The sequence below is a fragment of the Vitis vinifera genome, chromosome 19, assembly GCF_030704535.1.
Source record: "Vitis vinifera cultivar Pinot Noir 40024 chromosome 19, ASM3070453v1".
Taxonomy (NCBI): Eukaryota; Viridiplantae; Streptophyta; class Magnoliopsida; order Vitales; family Vitaceae; genus Vitis; species Vitis vinifera.
Genome location: NC_081823.1, coordinates 23,602,106 through 23,618,211, shown reverse-complemented (window position 1 = coordinate 23,618,211; position 16,106 = coordinate 23,602,106). Strand labels below are relative to the sequence as shown.

At 32.9% G+C, this 16,106-nt stretch overlaps 1 protein-coding gene across 5 annotated transcripts; it reads left to right on the top strand.

The window, feature by feature from the left end:
• The first annotated feature begins 3,344 nt into the window (after positions 1-3,344).
• LOC100852663 (putative disease resistance protein RGA1) lies at positions 3,345-15,853 on the top strand. 5 transcript variants are annotated; one of them, XM_059735203.1, is made up of 13 exons: positions 3,345-6,968; positions 7,700-7,937; positions 8,052-8,531; positions 9,112-9,664; positions 10,432-10,842; positions 10,963-11,392; positions 11,570-12,094; positions 12,909-13,430; positions 14,039-14,111; positions 14,214-14,419; positions 14,506-14,795; positions 14,884-14,983; positions 15,393-15,853. In XM_059735203.1, the coding sequence occupies exons 1-2, from the start codon at positions 3,451-3,453 to the stop codon at positions 7,701-7,703; spliced, it is 3,522 nt and encodes a 1,173-aa protein (XP_059591186.1). In that variant the 5' UTR covers positions 3,345-3,450; the 3' UTR covers positions 7,704-7,937; positions 8,052-8,531; positions 9,112-9,664; positions 10,432-10,842; positions 10,963-11,392; positions 11,570-12,094; positions 12,909-13,430; positions 14,039-14,111; positions 14,214-14,419; positions 14,506-14,795; positions 14,884-14,983; positions 15,393-15,853. The 5 variants fall into 5 exon arrangements, with proteins under 5 accessions (XP_059591186.1, XP_059591183.1, XP_059591182.1 ...); XM_059735200.1 differs by having other exon boundaries at positions 14,214-14,425; XM_059735199.1 differs by having other exon boundaries at positions 14,214-14,795.
• Positions 15,854-16,106: the final 253 nt, after the last annotated feature.

The following is a 16,106-nucleotide window of genomic DNA, read 5'->3' as shown; positions in this document are numbered from 1 at the left end:
ATTTATAAGATTAATTTACCAACCTTCCAATAATTTTAAAAGTGTAAATAGGGTAATTGGTCAAATTAAAGTCTTCAAAATATTCAAAATTTCTCCATTCTAAAATTATCTAATTGTTCCCCACACTAATCCTAAATATTTTTTTAATAAAGATTTAAATATTTAAAACCATTAAAATAAATATTTTCTTATTAAAGCAATTTTTTCAAAGTAATAAGATAAAAATCATGAAATCTTCAAAACTATAATTACAACAAATATTTTAAATTTTAAAACTAATTTCGTAATTTAAATTAATGATTTTAAAAAATAAAAATGTTATAAAAATAATTTTTTGTTTATTTTTAATTCCATTTAAATATAATTTTTTTAATCTCTATTAATAACAATGAAATTATGTTTATAAAGGCAAAATAGTAAAAAATATATATTTCATTTAGTTTACTTATAATGAACAATTCAAATATGATTTATTTTAATTTTATTTCCTATATGTTAATTTTTGTAGGGAATGTCTTAATGACATAGTTTGGTTAAAAAAAAAAACTATCAATAATCATCTTAATATCAAACTCAAGTTGTTGAAAATAGTACAAAACCTATTACAAGCCTCATATACCCTTGTACACTTGACACATTTTCCTTGTATAATTAGTGTAATTTCATTGTACAATGACACAAATTTCATATCTCTCCTAAGTTATATATCCATGTAGATGTATTAATCATATTTTCAATTGTTTGGTTGGGAAAATGGTGAATGACTTAGGATCATTTTTTTTTTCCCCCAAATATCATTATTGGGGAAAATATTGGAATTTTCATGTGAAAGTTAAATAAAGTGCATGACATAGGTGTACAATCATTGGGTGATAAGGAAAATAAAAAAATGGTTTAAAATCGATTGAAATCATTCACAAAAGATAATCTTGTACACCTTTGTACAATTAGTACATTTTCCTTGTACAATTAGTGTAATACTCTTGTACAATAACACAAATTTCATATCTCTTCTAAGTTATGTGTTCACATAGAAGTGTTTAACCATATTTCCAATGATTTAGTTGAGAAGATGGTGGATGACTTAAGGTCAAAAATTTTTTTCCCATATATCATTATTGGGGAAAGTATTAGAATTTCCATACGAGAATTAAATAAAGTATATGACATATGTGTACAATTCGTGAGTGATAAGAAAAATAAAATAATAACTCATAATCGATTGTAATATTTCACAAAGAGTAGCTTTGTACACCTTTGTACATTTAGTACATTTCCCTTGTACAGTTAATGTAATATAATTGTACAGTGACACACAATAAATGAATAAATGATTTTTTTTATTTTCATATAAAAAAATAGGGTTTTCCATTTTCATTTTCAAAAATAGTTTTCATTTTTTAATTAAATGTATTTTCAAAAAGAGACAATATAGAAAATAAAAATTATTTAAAAAAAATAAAAATAAAATAAAAACTAGAAAAATATTTTAAAACCAAACTCACATATAATCTATATAATTTATAACTACTTGTTTTCATTTAAAATAAGTAAATATATATTTCAACCCTTTTATATAAGAAAAATTCAATCTCTACTGTGTATTGATATAATCCACTTCTAAAATTAGGTCATATGAAAACATTTTAATTGAGTACTTAAAATAAAAACTCTTCATCTATAATCTTTCTTTTTCTTATTTTAATAATTTTTCAATTAATTCAAATCATTAATAAATAAATTTTTAATATTTCATATAACTTATTACTAAAAGTCATGTTAAAAAAGTTATTAAAATAAAGAAGGAAGAAGATTGAAAAAGGTTAACTTTTTATTTTATAATAGTAAAAAAAACTTTAAATAATTTTTAATATAAAATAAATTAAAATAGTGAATATATTTAATTTAAACAGTGTTTTAATCATTAAATTATTTACTTCTAAAAGTAAAAGATAAAAATAAATGTAAAAAATAAATTTTATTTATTTAAATTAATATTTTTTAGAAAGTATTTTTTAAAATAGTCTTTGAATAATTAATATATATTTTTATTTATAATTTAAAAATAAAAATTAATATTGATTTTTTAATTATTTATAAAAGAATTTGAATAAATAATAAAAAATGATTAAATAAGAAAGAATAGTGATATACGAAAGAGTAATAGAATAAAGATAATATTTTTGTTAATTACTATTTCTTGGTAGGGTGGTTGGTTAAAAACATAATTTTTTCCGTATTATTGTGATTTGAAAGCATTAAAAAATAAAAATTAACGTGATGGAAGGAAAGTTTGGCATGTGAACGCTGACATGCACAGGCTTTCCCCGATGTTTTGTTACCCACAAAGCAGACGTTGGCCCCCTGCCAAGTCCCAATGTCTCTCCAGTCCAGCGGCCGTAATGATCCCTGATATCATCCAATGGTCAGGAACGGTTTTCAAAGGCTACTTCATGATCCAACGGTCAGATTTCGATCTGATTGTGATCCAACAATCAAACACATTTCCCAACGGCTATTTTGATTCCCAGTATAAATGCTTTCATCTCTATTCCATTTCCTCTCCATTCCACTTGAAAGCCTTCCTGAACTCGTATTAATTATTGCATCAATTTTTTTTTTCTCATTTTCTCTCAAAATTTTATACTTTTGAGGCACAACTCGTATCAATTGCATCAAAAATTTTCTTATTTCTCTCAAAATTTTATAATTTTGAGTATTAATTTGAGTATGTCAGTAAATTAATATTGTTATAAATTATGCCTATGGTTCAATTTGAGTATTAATTCAAAATTTTTAATATTAAATTTAGATTCATTGTTTATGCTTCATTGTTATAAATTTAATTATTTAATTATTTACTTATTGAGATAACTCTATAATTAATTAATTCAATTTAAATATTAGTTTAATATTTGATTTCATTGGATATAATTTTATGTGGTTTATCATGTACTCTTTATTATTACTTCATTGTTTATTTTTTTAAAATATTTTTAATATTTCATAAGTTTTTGATTAATTTCCATTCATAAAATTCAATCATCAATATTTATTTTATTTTATTTATATAAAATCATCAATTTATTTGAGCTTTAACAATTGACCAATTACATATATAAATCTTATCTTAATTCATTAATAGAAGGAGTGCAACTAATCAATATAAAATAATGCCATAATGTGATGTAAAAATGCATGGCTAAAAATCATAAATACATTGAAATCTCTTTCTAGAAATTATTTGATGAGCATATGATAAGTCCACATTGCTTTTTGACTAATCAAAGTATATCATATTAGGCCCACTGCATCTGACTTCTATTATCCTCTCACTAGCTCTGTGTATATCATCACTACTTGTCTGGTGGTATTCTCTCTTACAATTCTCTCAACTTCTCCTTCTCTTACCATACTTTCTTGGTCTTCTGCTGTTTCAGCTCTTCCAAAATGGCTGAACAAATACCATTCAATACTATAGCTAACGTTTTAACCAAGTTGGGCTCCTCGGCTTTTCAACAAATTGGATCTGCGTTTGATGTGACAAAAGAGTTGACGAAGCTTACGAAGAAGCTGCACACCATCAAAGGTGTACTGGTTGATGCTGAGAAGAGGCAGGAGGAGAGCGATGCGGTAAAAGCTTGGGTGAGGAGGCTCAAAGATGTTGTGTATGATGCTGATGACTTGTTGGATGACTTTGAGACGCTTCAGCTGCAGCGTGGAGTAGCAAGGCAGGTCAGTGACTTCTTCTCGTCTTCCAATCAAGTTGTATTTCGTTTTAAGATGACTGATAGACTCAAGGATATCAAAGAAGAGGTTGATGAAATTGTGAAAGAAATCCCTATGCTAAAACTTATTCAAGGGAAAGTAGTTCACAGGGAGGTAGAGAGTAGTCGGAGAGAGACTCACTCATTTGTGTTGACCTCTGAAATGCTAGGAAGAGATGAAGAGAAAGAGGAGATAATAAAATTGTTGGTGTCATCCGGGAATGAAAAAAATCTTTCTGCTGTTGCCATCATTGGAATTGGAGGGTTGGGTAAGACCACCCTTGCTCAGCTGGTATATAATGATATGAGAGTAGTTGACTTTTTTGAGCTTAAGATATGGATTTGTGTTTCTGATGATTTTGATGTAAAGTTGCTGGTTAAAAAATTTTTGGAATCCTTTAGTGGTGGAGATGTAGATTTGGGGTCATTAAACGTTTTGAAAGATTCCCTGCATGAAAAACTAAGGCAGAAGAGATACTTGCTAGTACTTGATGATGTTTGGAATGATGACTCCCTAAAATGGGAGGAATTGAGGACCTTGTTAATGGTTGGTGATAAAGGGAGTAGGATTCTAGTAACCACCCGAAATAGAAACGTTGCATCAACTATGGGTATTGATCATTTTCCTTTTTCTTTGAAAGGTTTGAAAGAAAACCAGTCTTGGAATTTATTTTTAAAAATAGCATTTGAAGAAGGACAAGAAAGACTGTATCCAAGCCTTGTAGAAATTGGAAAAGAAATTGTAAATATGTGTAAAGGAGTTCCTCTTATCCTCAAAACACTAGGAGCAATATTGCGCATTAAAACTGAAGAAAGTATGTGGTTGTCCATTAAAAACAACAAAAATTTGTTGTTATTGGAAGGTGAAAATAATAATAGTGTTTTATCAGTGCTCAAGTTAAGCTATGATGCTCTACCATTCCATTTGAAGCAATGTTTTGGTTATTGTGCGTTATTTCCAAAAGACTATGAGATTGAGAAAAAAGTGTTGGTACAATTATGGATGGCACAAGGATATATTCAAGCTTCAGGTGTAGGAAACTGGTATTTTGAGGAATTGTTGTCAAGATCATTATTGGAGGAGGTTACAAAAGATGCATATGATAATACATCATATTACAAAATGCATGATCTTATACATGATCTTGCACAATCAGTTGTTGGATTTGAGGTCCTTTGTTTAGGAAATAATGTGAAGGAGATCTTGGAAAGAGTTTATCACGTTTCATTCTCTAATTCGTTGAATCTTACGGGGAAGGATTTGAAGCTAAAACACATAAGGACCATGTTGAATGTTAATAGATATTCTAAAAATGATTCAGTTGTGCGTACTCTTATTCCAAATTTTAAGAGTTTACGTGTGTTGAGCCTACATGGATTCAGTGTAAAAAAGGTGTCGAAATCTTTAGGCAAAATGAGTCATTTAAGATATCTCGATCTTTCATATAATAATTTCAAGGTACTCCCAAATGCTATTACATGGTTATATAATTTGCAAACATTAAAACTTATTAATTGTGGGCATGTAAAAAAATTTCCCAAGGATATGAGGAGATTGATTAATCTTAGGCACTTGGAGAATCAAGGGTGTGGGAGTTTGACTCATATGACATGTGGGATGGGAGAGTTATCTTTGCTTGAAAGCCTACCACTGTTTGTTGTTGGAACTGGGAGTAAAGTTGGCAGATTGAGTGAATTAAAAATGCTGAACAACCTCAGAGGAGAATTGTGGATTGAAAAGCTTGAAAACGTGATGGATGCTAAGGTAGAATCCAGGGAAGCAAATTTGGTCGAAAAACAATACATTGAGTCCTTGGGATTAGAATGGTCATATGGTCAAGAAGAACAGTCAGGTGAGGATGCTGAGTCAGTGATGGTAGGCCTCCAACCACATCGAAACCTAAAGGATCTCTTTATAATAGGATATGGAGGTAAGGGATTTCCACGTTGGATGATGAATGGTGAATTGAGTACCATGCTCCCTAACCTCACCACAATTTATTTGGCATCATGTTTAGGATGTCAGACTCTACCATGCATTGTTCGACTCCGTCACCTCAAGTCTCTGAAGCTTCATCATCTGGGAAAGGTGGAGTACATGGAGTGTTCATCAGAAGGGCCATTCTTCCCATCTCTTCAAAATCTCTATCTGAGTTCTATGCCAAAGTTGAAGGAATTATGGAGGAGGGACTCAGCAACACAATCACCTCCTTCATTTCCTTGTCTTTCACTATTGCTGATCAAGAAGTGTGATGACTTGGCATCCTTAGAATTGTATCCGTCTCCTTGTGTTTCTAGTATAGAAATCACCTTTTGCCCTAAGTTGACATCCTTACTACTACCTTCATCTCCTCTTCTTTCACAATTAGAGATTAGGTATTGTGGTGACTTGGCATCCTTGGAACTGCATTCATCTCATCTTCTTTCTAGTTTATACATCTCCCATTGCCTTAAGCCCACATCCTTGAAACTGTCTTCCTTACCTTGCCTTGAGAGTCTGTGTCTGAATGAAGTGAAAGAGGGGGTATTGCGGGAGTTAATGTCGGCCACTGCTTCTTCATTGAAGTCTGTGAGGATTCAAGACATAGATGATTTGATGTCTCTCCCAGATGAGCTTCATCAACATATTTCCACTCTTCAAACTCTCAAAATTGGGGACTGCTCTCATTTTGCAACATTACCACATTGGATAGGCAACCTCACCTCGCTTACACACCTTCGAATCACAAATTGTCCTAAATTGACATCATTACCCCAAGAGATGCATTCCCTCACTGCCCTACACACACTCTCAATTGACTACTCTTGTGGTTTGACATCATTACCAAACTGGATAGGCGGCCTCACCTCGCTGACTGATCTTGAAATTGGTTCTTGTCCTGAATTGACTTCATTGCCAGAAGAATTGCATTCTCTTAGAATCCTCAAGAGTCTCACAATTCACGACTGGTCTAGTTTGACAACATTACCAGCTTGGATAGGTAGCCTCTCATCACTTGAATACCTTCAAATTCGTAAATGCCCTAAATTGATATCACTGCCGGAAGATATGCGTTCCCTCACAACCCTCTACCTACTCGAAATCTCCGACTGTCCACACTTATCTAAAAGATGCCGAAGGGAAAAAGGTGAAGACTGGCCCAAGATTGCTCATGTCCGAATAAAAGTGGATGACGGGTTTGATGCAGAAATCCATTTGAGGTATGAAACGTACACCATATCCATTTGATAAAATGCTTAAATGAGGAAGTTTTGAAGTTTTGCTCTTCAATTCAATTGCTAATGATGGTATAAAATTATAATTCAATGTTGACCTTAATTTTGTTAATATCTTATAGAAGATTCACCTTATTTAAGAGGTTTGTGATAATTCTTCAATTCCCCAACATAAAATCACTGCCAAAAGTTTGGTTTGGTCTAAGGATTTCTCATGGCCCAAAAATTCATATCTACCAGATGGCCAATATAGAATTTGAGCTTCAAAGGTAATGGATGATTGATTCATAAAATATTTATGTTCTTTGATTCAACAATATCATCTTTGATATATTTCAGTTTTGCAATCCAATGTTTCTTCTTGCTTTTAATAGCTTCGATTTTTATTATTTACTGCCAAACTGTTTGATAAAATGATGAGTTTGAAAAAGTCACTAAGTTTGAAAGGTTTGCATCTTTAAATCAATGTACAATTAGAAAAGCCATTAAATTTGACACAATTTGGACAGACTTAAGTCACTTCCACCATACTCTCCAATCTATGATCTCTTTAGTTTGTGTCCCATCCATAATATTTATTCATCATCCGGGTTTGCAATTTCTCTCTTTTTTCAGCTTTTGATCCTTTAGTCATTTATCATTTATCATTTTTCAATCAATTTATTAAAAACTCTGTACTATGTCTTTAGTTCTGACCTATGGATACTCATATGCAGCTGAATAAGAAGTTCAGTGAGGAACTAAATCTGATTGAAGTTCACATTGGCCTCCTCTTCATGGAAGTCTCAAAATATCTCTGCCAGAGGTGGGACTGTGACACCTCCCTTCTCTCGAGGACTGTAAACTGTCTGTGTAGAGAATAATGTATTTGTCTTAGCGTATTCAGCATGTCACAGCTGTTGAGAAGAACTTCATCTGTTAGAGAATGAGGATGATAGCAACCATATATTTCGGGTACCCCTCTTCCTGTTATTGATGGCTACTTCATCTTTTATTTTTCTATCTATCTATTAAGATTTCTGTGCACCTTTGTAATCTTGTTTGTTAAATGGATCGTGTAACTGTCAGGTGAACTATTTTATTGAAGATGTAATTGTTGCCACATCAAAGTAAAACCTGATAGTGTTGTAAGCAAAAGGAGATAGTGTTGTGGCTGAAACACCTCATTTCCCTTCAGTAACTGGAAAGCAAGGATTCTCTTTTGCAATGATTCCACACCTCACTTTTCTGGAGCTATTGAAAATTCAAAGCTGTTGTGTCCTAATGTGTCTGTCTCAAGTGATTCCTAATCACTACCCTTGAAGCCTCACAAGCTATCTCTACGGTTTGGCCTTCAGTTGTTGACTACCCTGATATGAAAGCACTTCCAGAAGAGATGCGCCGTGAGCCTACTATCTAAGCTTAGAAACATGCCGAAAGGAAAACTCAAAGACTAACCTCTTGAAATTTCTCAAGTTCCCACAAATGATGTTGACTAGAAATGATGGTTGATTCTTGAATTGATCTTGCTCTCTTCAATTCAAGCATGTCATCTACAGTATGTTTTAGGTTTGTAATAAAACATTTCTCCTGTTTTTGAAGACTTCATTTATTATAATCTTACAATCAATCTTCTAAGAGTTTAAATACTTTGTTTAAAATTTTGTTTTCCTAATTCTCATATGTACTAGCATGTATAAAGAGGGGGAAAATCTATGTTGTTGGCCTTCCATCTGCTTTTTACATGTTAAAACTGTTGATTGTTAATTTATTACTTCCCATTCAATTTGTTAAAGACTTGCACATTCTGTTTGGAGTTTTGATTTTTCTAATTTTCATATATAGTAGAACACCAACAATTTTCACGAGAAGTGCATCTTATTGAATCATACGACAATCTGGTCACCCTTTATTTTAGGTTTCTTGACCTTTTGAATTAAAATGCTATGGAGTAAAGCAATAATGGTATTGAGATCATCTTTACTTTCACTGAAAGGCAATTTGTAACATCATTTTTCTCATTCCTGAAAGTACTCAATCTTAATAGTTTGAGACATGAAACGAAATATGTTTGTTGAAATGATTTTCTTATCTCATGTTTGCTTTCTATACATTTGGAAGCTTTCTTATACTAAATATTTTGTTACAGGTGTTAATAGTTTTCAAGATAATGCAAAAAAAGGTGATGGTGAAGATAAGTTGAATATTGCCTATGCCTTCTGATATATCTTGACAGGCTATTGAGAGCTAGTGCAATAGGAAAGGCTTTGCTCACTTGCTGAGGGACAGACTCTCTTCTCTGTTCTAAATTGACAACATTCCCAGGCTGGATAAGCAGACTCACATTACTTGCAGAGCTCCGAATTCATTCTTGCCCTCAATTGATATCATCACTAGACGAGATGGATTCCCTCAGCACTCTACAAAGACTCACAATTTGGGACCGTTCTAGTTTGACAACATTACTAGACTGTATTGGTAGCCTCACATCAGCTGTTCTTGTTTAGCAGCTTTATCAGACTGAATAACCATCCCGACCTCTCTTAATGAGCTTCAGAATGATGTCAGCCTTAAATTGAAATCACTGCCAGAGGGGGATGTGTCCCCTCAGCACTTCAATGTTGTCGAAATTGACATGGATGGCTGATTCATAAAGGATTTCTGTTCTATAATTCAAGCATGTCATCTACAATATATTTCAGGTTTGCAATCCAATGTTTCTTCCTGTTTTTAATGGCTTCAATTTTTATCATTTTTTTCCCCAGTCTATTTGGGAAAATGCTTAGATCTCACTAAGTATGAAAATGTTGCATCTTCCAATCAATGTACAATTAGACAAGTTCTTAATTGGTAATTAAGAACCAATGTAATCATGTTACTTTAATTTTTACATCCTAAGATTTTTGGAAAATGCTAGGGTTGATTTAGTTACTTTCTTGCAAACTCGAAACTCAAGATTATTCATTGGCCTAAAGCCCAAAGAAGATCAGTCTTGAATTTACCTAAGATTTCACATGGCCCAAAAATTTATACTCTTAGATGATTCATGCAGAAAGGAATTTTGCTTCCTTTTCAATTTAGGTAATCCTTCTCCCACTATTGATGACTGCATCATCATTGATTTTCTACATTCCTTGTCTTCTCTATGCTGTGTGTATGTATTAGCATAGACAAAATAGTAGGATATTTCTATGTTTTAATACTATTTTCTAAATATCACTTGAACCAAAGCACAACATAGACAAAAACACTTGATTATTATGTCAACCATTGATAGGGTTAGCATAGAGAAAAAAAAATGTTCCATTGATATTATAATTTAGTTGAACCTTTGTGGCCTGAAAGCATGCTTGTAGTTAATAAAGTTTGAAAAATGTATCTTTAAAGATATCAATTGCTAGTTCTGTTTTGCTAAAATGATCTTGCTATTTGTGTTTGGAAGTTTCTCAGGTTAACTATTTTCTTGCAGATGTAATTGGTGTAAATTCAATGTAAAAAGGGATAATGGTGGGGCTTGGACATCTCTATCAGTGGATGCAATATTTAATCACCTTTGAGAGGTGGAATAAATGTTACAGAGAGACTTTTTTGTCGAATACTAAGTTGATGCCTCCGTTATTGGAGCTTGGAAATGTGAACATCATGGAAATCCTTAAAATCATCCATTTCTCTTGTTTTGTAACTTTACTAGACTAGAAGACAGCTTGACATCTCTTAATGAGCTTGAAAATGCTGTTGGCCCAGAATGGGAATCACTGCCAGAAGGAATGCATCACTCAACACTTCAACTTTCCTGAAATTGATATTGACTAGCAATGGTACCTGATTTAATAGGATTTCTGTTCTTCAATTGAAGCTTGTCATCTACAACATATTTCAGGTTTGCAATCCAATGTTCTGTCCTGCTTTTAACAGCTTCAATTTTTATAAGTTACTGTCTATATGTTCAAATAAATACATAGATCACTAAGTTTTTGAAAATTTTGCATCTTCAAAATAGTGAGGAACTAAAGCTGATTGGAGTTCACATTGGCCTTGCCTTCATGTAAGTCTCCAAATATCTCTGCTAGAGGTGGGACTGTGACACCTCCCTTCTCTCCAAGACTGTAAACTGTCTGTGCAGAGAACAATGTCTTTGTCTCAACATATTCCGCATGTCACAGCCGCTAAGAAGAACATCTGTTTGAGAATGAGGATGATGACAGTGGCACACAATTCAAAGGGAAGCCTCATAACCATATGGATTGGTGGCTTGACACCACTGGAAGGTAACGATCCATTGGCACTCTACACAGCCTCAAAATCTCTTAATACATAAGGAGAAGATGCCAAAAGGAAAATGACAAATTTATATTGACAAGTAATAGATGGCTGGTGCATGAAGGACTCACTGGTCTCTTTTAGTTCGAGTGAGTCTTCCACAATTCCAGGTTTTCACTGCCAATCTCTCTTCCTACTTTTTTCGGTTCATGTTTATTGTTTTAGAACCCGTCAGTTACAAATATTGCATTATTCTGGTAATATTCATCATTAATAGGCTGGAGATAGACACTGATAAATTAATATTTCCTCTACTTCTGCCTTTTCTTTCATTTTTAATTGTACAGTTGGGTACACAAGCAAAAGAGAATTGTTTTCCATGCTATTTGTGAGTGCTTGAGCCACCGTGACAACACAGTTATGCTGTTTGAGCCCTTCAATGTTCCAGAGACAAATGTTGGCCAGTTATGGATGGCTGATGAATATGAAAAGGGTTATCTCAATTGCATCACCAACCTTAGCCCTCAGTTTTTGTTACTGGTCACAATCATTCTTTCTATTCAGGTTTATGCTTTTGATCCCTTTATTGTTTATTACTTCTCAATCAGTTTGTTAAAAAAGTGTTCTACTTTGCTTGCAATGTTGATTTTTTTATTCCCATGTGTAGTCTATAGCTGAGAGTTGAGTGAGCAGCATATACTGCTGAATCAGTAAAACATGAGTTTGGTTAATTCCCATCTTTGAAGCTTCTCAAGCTTGGGAACCTAAATGGTTTGCATTGACCATTGAAGGTAGCACTATTCTTCTCATATCTGAAGTAGCCAGACTCAATAGTTTGAAAAAGTACTTTGAAAGGGAGTACCATTGCCAGAGTAAGTGACATTATATCCATACTTGATAATGTATACATGAAAATCAGAATGTTATACTTATTGAAAGATGTCAAGAGGACTACTATGCTCTTTCATTCAAGCATGTCATCTATAATATTTTTCAGGAGTGCAATCCCTCCATTTTTTTTGACCATTTTTTTATCATTATACTGTTGGTCTTCCAAAATTGTTGCCCTCTATTTTTGTTTTTCTGATGCAAAAGTAGTTTACTGAAGATATGAAATCTTAAATAGATTCCATGTTAGGCAAACCTTCTCCATGGTTTTGAATTGTGAGTTAATTTAATATTTTTGGATGAATGTACTTATAATTAAGCCAACCAATTACTTTTGGAAAGATTAATAATGTTATTTAAGTTCACTGTGCATGTTTGTTGAATAATTAGGTTAGTTTTGAAATTTATTTCATGCTTGTTATCATTAATGACTAATCATTTTCCAATAAATCATAAGTTGCCGTGTTTTCTGTCCAAAGTTTAGATAATGTTGAGAACTTACTCATTGGTTCAATATTCGAGAGATAAATGTGTATGGCTTATTAATGGTTGATGCATATGGAAAGAGAGCTCACTTTAATTAATTTTTTTTTTTTTAATTTCATCGTTCTCCTAAACCTATATGTTTTCTTTCATTTTTGTCTGTTGTCTATAATCTCTTCATTATTGAGGTCTATAATTCCTCTCTCTCTCTCTCTCTGTGCTTTTAGTTTTTGGATTATTAATTTATTGCTGCCCTTTATATAATTTTTTTCTCCACAATTCTGAGCTTTTTTAGTTTGTTCTCATATACGGTAGAATACTAACACTTTGGTGAGGAGCACACGTAGTACTAAATCATAAGAAAATTTGGTTTCCCCACTGTTCTAAATTTTCTTGAGCATGGGAATCTAAATACTCTGAAATATACTGACAGTAATGGTAATTACTTTTCTTGATCTTCATATTCTATTTCATTGAAAGGGAATTTGGTGTATCACTCTTCCTATTCTCAAAATACTCTAACTTAGGTTAAGTATTTTATTGCAGAGGATGTTTGATCATTACTTGGCTGATTATGTCATCCTACAATTGCCCTTGAAGTTAGAGCTACTTGTTGTACATATGCCTTGGCATCCTGTATTGTGGTGTACTATTGAAAATCATTTGAATAAAATTTTGGTATTAATGAAATGACATATGGCTCTCAAACTATTCTAATCTTGGACCCCTCTATATATAATATGTATGCAGAGATCCAACGTGGGGTTGATGCTACAAGAGCTACACTGATGATCCCAAAATTGTGCAGGAAATGACAAATTATGCCTGGGTTTCAAGGTGAGATTCCTGCCAATTCAAGGAAGGGCATTCCTTATGTTGGTGGAAAGTAAGTTCAATCCACCTTCATGTAATATAGTTGTGCATATTCTTCACATTCTACTGAAAACATGTCAGTCCTATAGCCCAAACAATTGGTTTCTGACCAAAAGAAATTCAGAAGTTGTGTGGAAGATAGCCTCAAAATTGGTGGGAACTTCTCTAGAAAATGAATATTCAGTGTCAAATTGTGTCTCAAGTAAATTCTAAAATTTGCAAGGTACTTTTCTTTTGTGGTTCATGTGGCAGCTTGTAATTTCCTCCATGATAGACCTTTGCAATGGCAAGCAATATAAATTTATTTAGCTAGCCTTTTTTTTTTTTGTTAAATTGGTTTTTCTTTTTTCTGATACTAGCCGTTATGATTAATTTACATATGCCTATCTTTAAAATATTTTCAGATGGCAGTTCTCTAAAACCTAGTTTTTGAAGTTGTTAAACTATCCTGTTATATGCAAGTTCATTTCCTTTCATGTATTTTGAAAGATTACAATAGGTGGGTTTTTAATGAAACCTTAGAACTTCTTATGCTTAACTGGAAATTGGTATTAAGGCTTCTGGTTTTGCAGAGTTTTTACCAAGTTGCCAATGTAAAATCGGAGTGGAACTGAATCAAAACTTTCACTATTTTGTCTGGCACAGGTTTTGTCTCATTTTCTTGCAAACTTGTGTCACATTTATCTTGCTGTCTTATCATTCTTCCATTACAATCTTCAATATGACTTCTTCTAGTCCTGCATGCAGGCAAAGCAACTTGAGTAAAATTTGGTCTAGATAGGTGCAAAATACTTGGCTATGGGATCAATGGAACGGAACCTCCACATATTTGGCCTCCTTGGAGATGATGGTCCAATAGAGTCATAAAACACCTTCAGCTCAACCTTATTCCAGAAACAACCCTCTCAGTATTTCCTGCAGCTGTTGGGTCAAGTGTATTTTACAGGCTTTGAGTAATGGTGTAATTTTGAGCTTTATCATATTTAATCCTTTGGTGTTGACTGGATGCTCCAATTCTAATCCGTTAAGAATTCTGCAGCAATCATCCCTAGGCCCAGCGAGCTATTGCGCCTGATGATTTACCAAAAGAGAACTGCACAATGTCTTCATTGGAGCCAAATGTTTTACCAACTCCTACAGATAGAAAGTCTCTAGGGGAAAAAGGTTGAGCGGCTCTACTAGATACTCCAGGCATCCAACTATGATGATTTACTCTGCTATCAAGAATTATGTCGTGTCCATAATGCTACTGAGTTCTCAACCGACATTGGTTCAGAATTAGAAGAATCTACTAGAAATCATTCTCAGCTTGATGGATATCATCTTCATGTATGTTAACAATATCATTTTACGTGTGATTGCTGGGCAAGATTCAGAAAGTTATTGCTAAATTCAACTGAGATATTTTATCTTGCAGCCGTCCTTCAGAAGATGGTACCATTCCATTGAATATCATTGCAGAGGGCACCAAACTTTCCGTAGAGAATGTGGAATATCTTCTCATGAAGAGCCTTTCTGTAAGTCCATGTATTTCTGAAATTTCGATGAATTGTAAAATGTTTAAAATTCATTTTGAGCATCTATTTTTAATTAGCTTCATCTTCTTCATATGGGCACTACCATATTGTTTTAATAAAACATAATAAGACTGTAAGAGTGTGTTTAACAGTATTTTTACTTAAAGTATTTTTAGTGAAGTATTTTCTCTGAAAGTGTTTTTTTTAATGAAAATTACCTATCAAGTGTTTCTTTAGAAAACATTACTAAGTAATTTTTCAAATTTTTAGAAGTGTTTCCTAAATTTTGTTTAACACTAATTTTTTTTAAAAAAAAACTTTTAGGTTAACCAGACTCTAAATATAATTGTATAGAAAAAAATTATATTGATATGATATTTGATATGTTCTATTCACATATATGCCACAGGCATTTCTTGTAACTTCAGAAGGATTTGACTATGTTAGCCCTTGACAAGGACCATCCGACACTAAGGCCTCATGAGTGATCTAGGACTATAGCAAGGTGGCACAAGGGCTCAATACCTTGCGCAAGGAGATGACTTGGTGAGCCATGGACACAATACCATGGCAGGTGTAGCACCAAGAGAGAGACTCGAATAGGGCACATCAATGTGAAAAGTCGAAGTAGGACATCAAAGCTTGCCAGTCATAACAGTCCAATGATACCTCCATCTCTAGTTCTTAGACTATTTTAGAAGTAAAAATTAATCACCATTCTAAAGAACTTCTCGTGTGACAAATGTTTTCTGTGATCTATAAATGTGATTCAAGTAATTACGTTGGAAATATATTTCATGAAGCTTTAATGGGATATGTTAATGTGTTCTTCTAATAAATAATTTCATGAAATTTCAATTATAGGTTATGTGGGTACCCAAACATTAAGATAATTAGGTAGGCAATCCAAATAAAGCTGGTCAAAGTGGTCCCACTTGACCAAAACTTGGCCAGGCAGTAAGCCGCCATAAGTAAATGACTGTTATGCGCCAGTTGATTGTTACATGTCATCAATGGGGCAATGTTACAAGATTAAATGAAAATATCTCTTTTGTTCATATTTTTTGTTTTTGTTTTATTTAAAGAAAATTCTAAGGTTCAAAATGCATGAGTAGCATAACAA

Coding starts and splice junctions, on each gene's coding strand:
- LOC100852663 (XM_059735202.1), top strand. CDS start 3,451: ATGGCTGAACAAATACCATTCAATACTATAGCTAACGTTTTAACCAAG.